At 41.2% G+C, this 13,382-nt stretch overlaps 1 protein-coding gene across 1 annotated transcript in view; it reads left to right on the top strand.

Moving 5' to 3' along the window:
• Positions 1-13,382, top strand: part of DIS3L2 (DIS3 like 3'-5' exoribonuclease 2) — a 179,789-nt gene that overhangs the window by 47,369 nt on the left and 119,038 nt on the right. The window contains 1 exon segment of the mRNA XM_068200544.1: positions 7,699-7,933. Within this exon segment, the coding sequence (XP_068056645.1) occupies positions 7,699-7,933 (235 nt within the window).

Here is a 13,382-nt window from a genome sequence, read left to right as displayed (position 1 = left end):
ATGTATTGATTCATGGTATTGTCTTGAATTTGCAAATGATCCAAAAGCCTGTCTGCTTCTTTTCATCTGATGAAAACTTGGGTATCTTTTTGCAGTAATTTGCTGAAAATGCAGGGATTTCAGAGAATCATACTTTTGAAGATGTAACCTTATGTTACTCTCTTCTTCTAATTCACCCCTCTTGAGTGATTTATTCTGGGGACTGTGCATCATAGGTTTTGTCCTGGCACCCATTCTTGTAGTGTTGCAGTGCTTGTGCGCATTACCAGAAAAAAGATGGCTGGGAGACAGTTTTTGAAAAAAAAAAAAGTTAAACCAAAAAGAAAAGAGCACACACACAAGAAAAGAAAACCAGTTCCAGTTAGTAGAGAGGCTTTTGCTTGCTGGTGTGGATGGGGCATAATTTGATTTAAATGACTTTTGAAAAACAGTTCTCAAAACTGTTCCATGCATTTTCTTCCTGGCTACTGTTGAAAATATGGAGCCGAATATTTTCTGTGATGTTTCAAACCAATATGTTCTGGCAACCTCAGAGCTGGGCCCTGTGCATTGCACTCTTGTTTCCAGTTCGCTGTGGCCTGGAGTGCAACACACAGCTCATGAGATGCACCAAAGTGGGAGGTCTTGTGAGGAGCAGGCAATACAGAGACCCAAGGTACAAGGAACATTTCACTGGGGTCCAGCAGGGAGGCTGCCAGTTTTTAGGGCCTCTTTATGAAAAGAATTTGCTGGTAGGAGATGAAGAAGCTGTTTGTGCTTCTTTGAATTTTGTGAGTGTGCAGGAGGAGGTTGATTCCTGGGTGTTGTTAAGGGCTGGGTATTGAAGTGAACCTTTTGTCCTTCTCTGGGATCAAACTTTTCTCACTTGAGAGATGGGCTACAGCTAAGGATTCATCAGTGTGACATCTTGCTGTACAGAATAGCATGTGGGCTGGGAAGCTGGGAGCTGAGGTGTTTGCTGTGTCACTTCTGCTCCAGGGACTTCTGTGCCTTGGGAAATGTGTGTGGGAAGGTCAGAGCAATATAAGGAGGTATTCTGAAAATAGAGGCTGTTTTTTTAGCACCAAATCAAATCCTGGGGGTGGCAGCAGGAGTGGAAAGTGTAGAACAAGTTTGTTGATCTGGCTATAGAAATACACAGCTCTTTGGTAGCAGCTCCCAGCTGGATTGGCTTGCCTACAAAGGAGGTGACAGTGTTCCCTGTGAGGGACTCAAGGACATTGTCCTTCCCCATATCTCTGACCCTGTTTTACCCTCAGCAGTGGCTGATCCATGAAATGTGGGGTACCTGTGCTGAGCAGGGACAGCTACTTCTGACAGCTTTTTCCTGCTTCTCAGCAGTTGTTAAGAGAGTACAAAAGGCAGAAGTGTACAGGTGGAGCTGTTTATCCTGTTAGGAGAACCAGATGAAATGGACCTGAGGAAGCACGGTCCTGATCCCAGGGCTGTGTATCCTACAGGCAGCGTTGGGAGAGATGGGTCCAGGAAGACCACAGAGAAGTGGCAGGAAGGGGGTGAAGGCAGGAGTAGACTTGAGGAGAGAAAGGGGCAGAGGCAACTGTCTCCTGGTCAGTGATAATGAGGTGTAGATAAACATGTTTGGAAGCAGAGTGTAGGTGTGGGATGAGGGCCAGGGAATGGGAATGGGGAGCTTTCAGAGGCAAATGACAGGTCAGAGACCAGATAGGGAGTGGAAATACATGGTGAGGAGACAGTTTTTGTTTTGGCTTTAGGATTCAGAAAGGTCAGTCTTGAGAATTTTCCTTGTTGATGCTTTTCCACTTGTTTTTCTGGTTATTTGTGTAAGATGGTAGGGGAAGGACTTCAGATGGACTTGGAGGGAACACACTGTAACCTGGATTGCTGTGGTACAGCCTGAAGCACAGAGAGATGAGTGAACAGCTCAGGAATGAGGTTTATTGGTAGAAGCAGAAAGAAGTAGTGAGTTGAGGTGGCTGTTTCAAGATATGGGTTTTTTTCCTACTGTTAATTTTGTTTCTCATGCAGCTGCCTGACAAGCCTGGATGTAGGGCTGTCTGCTCAGGTTGGACTAAACATGGATGTTCAGTTTGATTATTTGAAATAACTCTGCAGTAAAAAACTCACTTTGCAGGTTAGTCTGAGCAGAGGAGTTGCAGGATTCTGGGAAGGGCAGGCAAGGTGTCTTTGGGGTCTAAAAAGGTTTGAATGCCGTGCTGAAGATCTGTCTCGATATTTTGTTTTCAGAACACAAGCCTTAGATTTCATTTGTTTCTTTCCCACTTCTCACCTGCTGCAGTGGGTGCAAGTCAGAGCAGATTCTGAAAAGTCATTGTTTCCAAGAAGCCTTTGTGTACTCAGATCATTTACCTTTTGAATCCTCAAGCAGGATGGTATTCTAGTGACTGCTGTGACAAAACTGTGTGTGACATCTGGGAGCAACAGAGTCCGTTGGGGAGGAACAAGTAGTCTTTTCCTAATCAAGAGGGAGAGATTTTAATATGGATTGTCTGTATGATTATTGCATCCAATGTGATGTCTGAAATGTAGACTATAATATGCTGTTAATATAAAATTGCTATTCTGGGGGCTGTTAGCAAGTGTTTCCAGTGATTTAGAATTAAAAGATTGTAATGAAAAAAATCCAGTCTCAAACCACAACAAACCTCCTCAGTATAACATTATTGTTATTTTAAAAGCAATGCCATAACTGCTCCAACTGAGCCTAGTCACTTTTATTGAGTTGTTGTCTTCCCAGTACTGTTTGTTGTATGTGGGATTATGAAAGGAAGGAAGGGTGCTTGGGACAGGTGTTTTTTTTTCTTGTAAGTGCCATTCTTTCTTTATCCAAGAAGGAGCTAGAGTGAGACAGCCTTTGTTTGGTTACTCTTTTCAGAAAAGCAAAGCTCTTCCTCATAATATTTATGGTAGCTTGGCTCTGGTATGTATGTATGAGCTGTGACAGCATCCTCGTGTTAGCCAGGCTCTGTTCCCACTCCCTCATGAGGGAGCATTAGGGAACCAGCTTTTAAGTGAAGCCTGTTTAATATGGCAAAAGCTGGGAGACGAATAGATGCAGGTGTTCACAGCACTGGTATAAAATGTGGTGTTTGTATTAGTGTTGTGGTAGCAACGGTCCTTTTAACGAGGGGATGGTAATTTGGTCCTCAGCCCCTGTTTTCAGCTGTCCTCCTTTTGAAATAACTGCTTTTAACCTGTTTCTGAGACTTGTTGCTAAACTAAGGCTCAACTGCAGAGAGGACCAGCAGCTCTGACCTAAACTTTGTCTCCCTACCCAGTACTGAGCATAATGACTTTGTTTGGCTAAAGCAGAACTTGTGTTTGATCAAAGTGTTTTTCAGAAGAAAGGCATCTTACCTTGGTTTGCAAACCTCAGAAGATAGACTTGGGCTAACACGTTATTTCCCTTCTAACTGTTCCTCTATTCAGTCTTCCTTGTTTAATATGAGTTCTTTGTGTGCTGTGAACCTTCTTCAGCTCCCACTTGCTGATGAATCGACTGCACCTTTCTGTACAAGCATGAGGAGCCTCTTTGTGCATCATCTGTCTGTCCCAGTGAAGAGAGTTACCGTTAATGGTTTGTCACTTCTAAAATCTTTTGGGCGAGTTGCACATTCTGGGTTTGAGTACTCATTAGAAGACACTTTACAGGGTTTTGACTGACTTATGTAGAAATATAATCTCCATTCTGCCTCAGTATCCTTCTGGAAATACTCTTTTTAATACCAGCTTTTTAAATGAGATGAAGAATTTGATTTTTATTGAATCTGTGTCCAAACTGGCTGTAGTGAAGATAATTCTGCTTCCTTACCTGCCAGGTGCTTTCAGCAAAGGAGGTCTCTTTGCAAAAGGTCCCATTGAAAGCAGTGACCCTACATGGAAAGTTTTTAGCAGTTTTTATCCATGCAAGGTGCATTCATCCAGCTGTGTCTAGTCCAGCAGTCATCCAGCAGTCATGTAATTCCTTCACATCTGTGAGGATTCATGGATTGCTTGTAAGGATCAGAGGTGAATAAGAACGAAAAGCAAACCTATTAGTGTCAGGCTTAAACACTTCGGGGGCTTGGTACATTTAATAGAAACAGCCTGGAGTTAATAGCTTAAACATTATTGAAAATCACTGGTCACGTTCAGCTGTTTCAGTTTACAGGCACTGAGGAGGCAGCAGCAAAAAGTCTATACCTGATCTGAGAGTAACCAGGCCTGGGCTTTGTCTTTGTGTGGAGGTTTAGATGGAAAGTCTGTGAAAAGCTGGGATCTAACAGGACAGATAGGAGATTGGTTCTGGCAGAGGAGGCTATTTCTTCTGTAGCACAGGAGGTAACCCCTATGCTTTCAGATGCACAGATTCCCAGTTCAGTTTTCTGTTGGAACAAATTCCTCCTGAGTAAGGACAATTGGTCATTCAATTGCTACTTCAAGACTGGGCTGGATGCTCTGCTGTCCAGATTGTACAGGTCCATGCCAGGATGGTTTTGCCCACTAGCTGGTTTTTATTATACTTATGGTTGAAATGGGATTTTCATTCAAATATCTTGTGTTCTGTCAGCTATGGCTTTACAATCTAAACCAGTCACCAGTGGGGCAGAAACTTGATGCTTGTTCAGTGATAGATCTCTGATTAAGCTGGAAGAAAACTCACTTGGACACTGTCTTCAGGCATTCAAACAAACAATTGACTTTCATCAAAATGTTTATTAAAACTTGTTTTAAATTATTATTAAAGAGCATGTAAAAATAACAACCATAAGGTTGCCATTTTACTTCCCAGATCAGGAAGTTAAGGTTTTTTAAGGGTCTTTAAAGATGCTTGCGTGTCATACATTTCATGCATGTATAACAAGGGGGAATCCCATTTTTCTAGGTCCATGCAGGGTCAGCTGCATTGCCAGGGAATGGGACTCTGTACTGCACATATGACTACATGATAGACTGAGCCAGTTGTGTATTTGCTTTACTCTGTGTCTGTGATCAGAACTGACTTGTTCTAGCTGTGTGCATGATGCCATGGATAAGCTGCAATAATGTTGGAGGAAACAGGAGAATGCAACGTCATCAGATTCTTGAGTCTGAGATGCCACTTGTAAGAAATTCTTGATATGTCATGGTTGGATTTTCTGCTGCTCATAGACAGAAGGATGCCTGCTCTTTGGAATTTGTGTGATGAGCTCATGCTGGCCAGCATCTCTGATCAACTTAAATGGAGTAATTGTATCCACTGAGCTCCTGATTATGTAGAGTCTTATGCAGCTTTCCAGTCTTCTGATATACAGGTTCCCTAAATTTTTGGTGTGATATGAGAAATTTTGGGTGAAGTTCCCTGCTCTGTTATGTATGAGGTCAGCCTTAATGATCTATCTTGGCCATAAAAAGAAAACAAATCCTATCACCCAGGCTTGCCAGCATCTGGACATTTTGCTGATCTCCTGTATGTGGAGGCTATGATTTTGTGGACTCTGGAAAACTTTTCTGAAAAACCCTTTTGAAAATCCATAAGGAAATTTGTGACTGGGGATTTAGGTAGTCACAGCTGGAGTATCATGGTGCTGCTGGTGGCAGCACTGTGTGCCCTCTAGCTTGGGGGAAGCACAGTGATTTTAGCATAGAGCATTTAAAATTAAATCTGTATCTGCTGCCTTCTTTAATAACCACATAAACTCTTCAAGCATAACCCTTCCAGTGCCACATCTTTATAGAAGTGCTTCCTTTCCTAAGATATATTTGAAGTTGTTTGCTGCTTTAAGTATAGGAAACATACTAATTTAGGACCGAAGTGACATCTCACACTCTCCAAAGAACGACTGGGAGAGAAAAAAATGCAGGCAAAACTTGAAGGGGTTGAAGGAAATGAACTCCTGCTGCAGTTGCACACTTGCACACATCTGGTGCAATTGAAATTTAAAACCTGAAGAGATCCACATCTGACCAGGGCAGGGTCCAAACATTACTGTTGACACTGGTTTTCTTTTTGGATAGGTACACTGGCAGAGTCACTAGCATGTGGAGCCTTGTCAGCTCTCTAATCTAATAGACTGTTCTTGCCCAGACCATTGAGTGTCAGTATTTTATGTACCAAATGTAGCCAGATTTAATAATCAGCCATTTTCCCACCTTCTGCCAAACTTTTTCCCTTTTTTTTTTTGTCACAATCTGCTATGGTAACAAATTATATACATGTTAAAAACTGAAAATAAAGATGGAAAGAAAGGTAACAAGAGTTCAAAGCAATGTCATTTGAGTTTTTTATTTTTAAAGACTTGAATTCAACCCCATTTAAAAATTGATTTTATTTCTGTTATGTATTGTGAAAAGCTTACAAAGAAATGGATACTACTTGAAAGCTTGACTGTAGCTCTTTGTATGTAAAGCTGTGAAAGTATTCCCTGTACGGGTCTGATTTTGATTTGTTTGCTTTTTAGTTACTAAACAATAATTTGTGGAGCTTTTTTGATTTATATTTTCTTACTTAAAACAGTTGCCTTCAGGTAGCACCTATTGAGGTTATTAATGTTTATTTCTAGCAACTATACAGATCATATAAAGTATGTTACCAAAAAGTTGTTTCTCTTGTTTTATTGCATTTTAAGGGCCCTTCACTTGCCCTTAAATTGCTGCTGTCATGTACTAGGTTATGATGCTGAGGACTTGGGGACCTTGGAGGAGCATCTCTGGGGAATTACCTGCCTGGCAAACACCAGCACCAGATGGAGGGGAGCTCAGTCACAGGGAGGGCACTGGAATGGAGTCACCCAGTATCTTTGTGATTTTAGTGTTTAGTCAGTTATTTCTTATTCTGTACTGATTTTCATCTCACTCTGAAGTACTATATCTTGAGTGAAACATAAACATTTTGGAAACTGAAACCTGGATCTAGGCTCTCCAGCTGTGTAGGTGTTTGCAGCTCACTGTTGGTTGCATGAAGGATGCTGGTAAAGCCTTGTGTGTCCAAGGTATGAACCACTTTGGTCATTATATCCTGAGCTGGAGCAGTTTCTGCCCCTGTCACATGCAATGAGGGGTGTCATCCAGGCCTGGTGTCTGCTTCACTGGGAGTTGGGCTCTTCTTTAGTAATTTGATTTGGAGATTTGTATAAGTAATGGCAATAACTGAGTGCAATTAACAATAAATCACATCCTAAAATAAATGTAAAGCTTGGTGCATTACCAAGCTGCCACAGTCCAATTCTTCCACAGGGCACCACATTCTCTAATTTCTGCTTTTTCAGTCTGTTCCTAATTGTGTGGAGGAGCTTTGACATGATCCCTGCATTCACTGGAACTGCTTAAGTTTTGGGACGTCCCAGGATGATTAGTGTATCTTGGTGAACAATGGTCTAAGCAACCTATTAAATTGTAGTGTATCCTCCTCCCTGCCTGTGTTTACTCCTAACTTCTGCAGAGATGATTAGAGGCTTGGCAGGAACTGTATGGTTATGCTCTAGATACACTTTGGATACATTATTGTCACAGTTGAGGTATTGCAAAAGCTATGCTGTTCCAATCTTTATCCTACTGAGGTGCCTCTTTTGATTGTGCAATATCTGTGGCTAATTACACAGCAATTGCAGTGTGCCACCAGCCACCCACAATTCATTGTCAGCTCCTTGGGGATGCAAATGAAAAAGGAAAGATAATGTTTTCTTTCTTCAGTCCAGTGATTTAGCCTGCCTCTGTTTTTTTAATCCCCTGCTCCTCCAGGTAATAAAGCCAGATGGTAGTGACAAAGAAACAGAAGTCACACATGAATCAGACGTCCCTGAGGACATGTTGGGGACTTGCGTTCCACAAGGGACAGCGAAAGGCGATGCTCAAAGTCCGGATGTCATTATAGAAGCTCAATTTGATGATAATGATGCAGAGCATGGACAAGACCACTTGCAGGATATGTTGACTGATGACATTAAGAAACTTTCCCTGGATACTGCTGAAAAGGGTGAGTAGATCAGATTGCTGATTTTAGGCCTTTATATGAGCAAACCATTGAAGTGTTACTTGGTTGCCTCGCTTTGCTGCGAGATATAAAATACAGGCGTAAAAGCTTAATGCCTTATCACTTCTATCCCTTTTTGCTAAACTGTCTTCATGGTTTTGAATGGATATTAATGGCTGGGGTTCATGTAGCTTTGATTGATGCAAAGTAAATTTGCGAAACAGAAGTCACACCTTTAGATTTGCAATTCCTGGGGCTGTCTGGGGACTGCTGGTTGCTGTTCAATTGAAGATGCTGCTGTAGCGGTTTCCTTCCTTGCAGCTTGCCTGGCCAATCTGTATGTCTCAGTTTGGGGATAAGAATATATTTCCTTGGGGGTAGTTAAGTTTGTTGCTGTTTTCAGACATTTGAGTTATGAGCAACTTAAAGATTTAGTCTGTTTAAAAAGAAAATTGCACTAAAACCTAAAGCCAATTATGCGATCTGTTTTGAAGGCAAACCTATTTTATTCTGAATCTGAATTCCATCCAAGCCATCAAGTGTTGCTTAGGGCAAAATAAAATAGGCTCCCCTGTCCCAAAACTATCGCTTATGCAGCTCTTTGCATGTCCTTTCTAGTATTAAATCCCTTCCTGAAGAGCTGTGTGTTGAAAGGAATCTGACAATTGGCACATTAACGTGTGCCTTCAGCTGCTCATGAAAGGTTTGCCAGGGCAGATATTCTGGTGTGTTCCTGTTGCTTGTCCCAGTTGTCCAGAAAAGGCGGCAATAACTCAGGACCAAGTAGTTGTTGGACTCTGACAAATTTTGGTGGTTATAAAGCTGTCTTATTAAAACACCTCGTGTTTTCCTGAGATATTTGAAGATGCACAGACCCCTGCCTGCACTGTTGGTAGACTTCCATTTTTCACACCCACCTGTTAATAAAACAGGAATTAATATTTGAATGGAAGTATTGGTTTCACCTCATGAATGGACCTGCCACCTTACCAGTTTGTGATGCTATTTCCTTCTGGGTATCTCCACTGTTGAGTTCCACTGCCAAGGCATGTGAAGCAACTCATATCTTGTATTCCTTTCCAGGATACAGGTTGATTTGGGAGTTACTCATCTTGTCTGTGGATGTTGTACACAGATGGTTTTTAACCCCAGATGTTTTGCAGTCTATTGCAGCTGCACACCACTGGCTGCTTTGACTCAACAATTCTCCTGAGTCACATCTTGTGTCGGTTGCATCTTTGTTACTTCTGATAGCAGTTCCAAATTAAACATTGTAGAAGTACATTCTAGTTTGATACCAGAATCTAAAATAAATACAGGCTTGAGCCAGTGTTTTACTTTAGTTGTATGTCTGTTCTTTAGTTTAAAGAGTTGATGAGAGTTATTTTTTTTGGTGCATCATAGTTCCTCGAGGTGCTCTAGAGTGACCTGTGTTGGAAGTTATCAAATCATCTCTCAAAACCTGTGCCATCTGAGTGGGTTTTGCCATTTGATTCTGTCTTTGGAGAATATTTGTAGGACAAATGTGAGATCAGCTTATTGTCTGCACAGTTGAAATCCAGCTTTTCCACTGTGGTTGCCTAAGCCATCTGTTTTCTTTTGTTTTCGAGGTCTTTCCATGTTGATCCTTAACAAGCTTTGTGGCTGGTGTGGATGTGCCAGTTAGATTTCTGCTGAGTTTGTGTTTTGCTATCACCTCTTTTTAATATTTGCTTCAGCTTCTTTGGCCATATAACCCATATGGAGTTTTCCCTACTTTCTTCTTTCTCTGCTTTTTAATACCATCCCTTTTTTATACATATAAAGTTTACGATGCTGATTTTCTGAAGGTGTTTTTGAGGAGTTGATGATTGCTTTGGCTTGTTTCCTGTCCTTCATACAATTTCTCATATCATCACTTATCCAGATTTTCAGTTTTGCCTGGAAAACAGCTATAGTTATTCTAGCATCACTGATAACTCTTGTGAAAAAAAAGAAAAAATCCTGCCAAATTCAGCCTTCACAGGTATGGCTCAAAATGCTTTTTTAAAAACACTAAACATACACTTTTTCAAGGCAGAACTGAACCTCAGAGGGTAATATCAGTTGGCCTTCCTAAGGCCATCCACTGGCAGGTGGTGCTGGTACCAGAGGCAGAGAGCACTGGAGGGTTGGGCTGTGGTGGGTGCAGGTGCCTTTCCCTGGGTAACGTGGGCTTCTCATGGGAGAGCTGCTTGGCTGCTGCTGCCAGCTGAACTTCCTGCATATGAGCCTTTTCCTTCATGTTACATCCCTTCTGCTGGAAACAGCTACTGCAGTAAAACAGAGAGGTGGATGTTGGGATTCGTGGGGGATTTCTTCCTGACCCACCAAACCCAGTGCTTTACTTTCTTTCCCTGAGAACATTGCTTTGCATGGCTTTATGCACAGAACGGAGCAGGAGGAATTTTCTGTGGCCAGCACAAGTCTTAAATGAACACTTGTGATGGGCTTTCTTCCTTTTTTGGAAGGGTTTTTTGAAGGTTATTTTCAAACTGGCCAAAGATTCTATCAAAGATAGTATATTAATGAAACAAAATCAAGAAACAGTCTGTCATGTTCTCATGTGCACTTAATGTATGTATTTGCTTACATATATTTGTGTGTATATGTATATTTATAAAAAGATCCATATCTATCTATCTATCTATATCTATATCTATATATATCTGTCTATATCATCTGTATGTGTATCTACATCTACATCTACATATATATATATTAAAAAAAAAAAATATATATATATATAAGACCTACCCAAAATTCAAACTAAGTAAAAAAACCCACAAAATTTCTGGAGGTGAAAAATATCCATAACTACTGTAATGGAATCAAAAGGACATTTTACTTACAGAAAACCCAGAGCCGGGTTGACACTGTGCTCAAATCTCTGTTCATGAACACAAACCCTGCAGTTTTCTGCTCTCAATTGCAAGATGCCTTTTGTCCTTCTAATGTAGGAGTAGGATTGCACAATATCTCTGCTGGCTCATTTGTTCTGATGCCCATGGTCAGAATGAACCATGAAGAATAAAAGTAGACGTGTCATTAGAATAAGAGCACACTGGGAGTGCAGACTGTTTTGATGTCTTTTCTTCCTTGGCCTGTGTCCCATCCCTTCTCATGGCTCTGTTCCTCTTCAGAGCACAGTCACCCTCTCCATCTCTAGTTACACGCTGGGGCAAAGAATTTTGGGGTTGGCCCTTGCTGTCAGAAGCTCTGAAGCATGAAACATTTTGTACACTGATTATGGCCTAGATTTGAGGGACTGAATTTCCCTGAAGTCATTGTGCCTTGGATTTCCTGTGCCTCTGTGGGGCTTAGGGCAAACTGGTAGAAATTGTTATTATGCACAAGTCTACAGCCTTAGACTCAGATGTTGGATCTGTCTTCACTAAGTGCTGCTGTTGTGAGAGCTGTGCTTCCTGCCTTTCTATTCCTGAGTCCCCAGAAGGGATGGGATAAGCAAGAGGGAAGTCCATGAAGTGAAGAGACCATTGCATTCAGTCTAATTCTCAGCCCATGTACTTTCTTGTGCTCATAAAAGTGGGTCAGTCTTGCTTTGCTCAAGGATATTTCAATAGAAATTCGTAATTGGTGTCACTCTGCCAGAAGATGTCCTAATCAAATGAGTTTGCTCTGCTTATCTAGACTTTCCTTGCAAAGAGTTGGGGTTAAAGATCATCTTTGAAAAGCCTTTAGTTGAGGAAGGGACAGCCATTCTCCTCTCCAGCACTTGGTTCTACACAAAGACCAATGTTGTCCTGTTCCACAGTTAAATCGTCTGAATGTTAAGCTTTGGTATTTGATCTTGCAAAGTTGAAAATATATTTTTCTCTTGGATTTTCAGCTGCGTTTCCAAAGTGTAAATATCTATATGCTGAACAAACTTTCTGCTTTTTTTTCCTTAAAAAGACAGTAAGATTGAGCACCCTGAATAAAGTTTCTCAGCTTCCTTAGTAATGTCCTTCAAACCCTTTCTGGGATTTCTGTGCCCTACTGAAATGTGGGCAGAGAACAAGGCAATAGCATCATGGCAGTAGTCTGAACCACCAGTGTGTACACAGAAAAAAACAATTCTCTGTAGTGCTCGGTACTGACATGCAAGTCCTCTGTGTTGTACCCTGAGACCTCAGCTTACTCTGTGTTACTTCTGTCCACAGAACTCATTCACCAGTCAAAATGACCTTTGTGAGGTCTGTAATTCTTAATCCTCATTCACATTGACCTCTGCAACAGAAGTCATGTAACTTTTATCACTTACTCCTGACCTAGAATACATGACTTCTGTGACTTTTCACTGCAGTAGGAGGATTTTCTTTATATTCCATTTCAATATGTAATAAAAAATGGAAACTCTGTATCTCTCAACCTGGGAAAAGTGCAAAATGTTCTGTACAGAACGGTTTATGATACTGTATCCCTACACAGACTGTGAGTCACATGAGTTTCCTACAAATGTGAGCTGTCTCTTGTTAAATATTGGAATCAGATTTCTCTGATAAAGAAACATCAGCAATTGAACAGTAGCAGCTACTTGCACTCATGAGAATGGCAGCTGTTCTCGTAAAAGTGCCTCAGCCCTTCTTTAGCAAAATTATATTCAAATAAAAGTTTGTAAAGCAGTGTCACTATGCCAAAAGCTGTCCTTGTCAAACTCGTTTGCTCGGCTTTTTTCAACTCTTCTCACAGGAGATCTTACTCCACCAGATACACAAAATATCCTGCTTCCCACAGGGGTGGAAGTCATCAAGCTGGTGGACTGGCTGCCCTGGCAGCAATCAGAGAGTTGTGTTTGTTCAGGATTTCCACATACTCCTACCTTACTGCAAATCAGAGCTTGGATATGTGAATGCCTGAAGCTTGCTCATTGCTTTGACGTAATGAAGTTTGAACAGAAATAGCTCATTTACAGGCAGAGTAGATTCACATGAACTGAGTAACCAATGGATAATGGGTAGGGTCAACAGAATTTGGAAGATGCTGCAGAATTTGCTCATGTTTCCCTGTCTGTTCAGCATTCACCAGGTGAAGAGGTCGATCTCTGTCAAGTCAAATGTGACTATCAGTCTCTAGTAGTCCTCATAAGGTCAGAAATGATAACCTAAAATTGCTTGGTGTCCACACTGCTGCTGACTGGAGGCTGTATTTTGAGTATTTCAGGATTGCTTGACTTAACTGTAATGGTGGTGTTTGGTAAGTTCACTGTATGGTTGTGTAATAATGGCATCAAGCCTTTCTTTTCTCCAGGTGATGTTCTAGAGTTAGTGCTTAGAAGGGTTTTTGGGTCTTTCTAACAAAATAGAAAAATCTATTTATAATGTAGAGTTTAGTCTCTGTTTTGCACTTCTGCACTTCTCATGCACTTCCATGTCCCCTCTAGTGCTTTTGTGTCCCCTCTCTCCTTTTAAGCTTGACAAGGTGCCTACTTGCC

Source organism: Anomalospiza imberbis, chromosome 10 (assembly GCF_031753505.1).
Source record: "Anomalospiza imberbis isolate Cuckoo-Finch-1a 21T00152 chromosome 10, ASM3175350v1, whole genome shotgun sequence".
NCBI classification, from domain to species: domain Eukaryota; kingdom Metazoa; phylum Chordata; class Aves; order Passeriformes; family Viduidae; genus Anomalospiza; species Anomalospiza imberbis.
The sequence above is the reverse complement of the archived record's forward strand: the minus strand, read 5'-3'. Positions and strand labels throughout refer to the sequence as shown.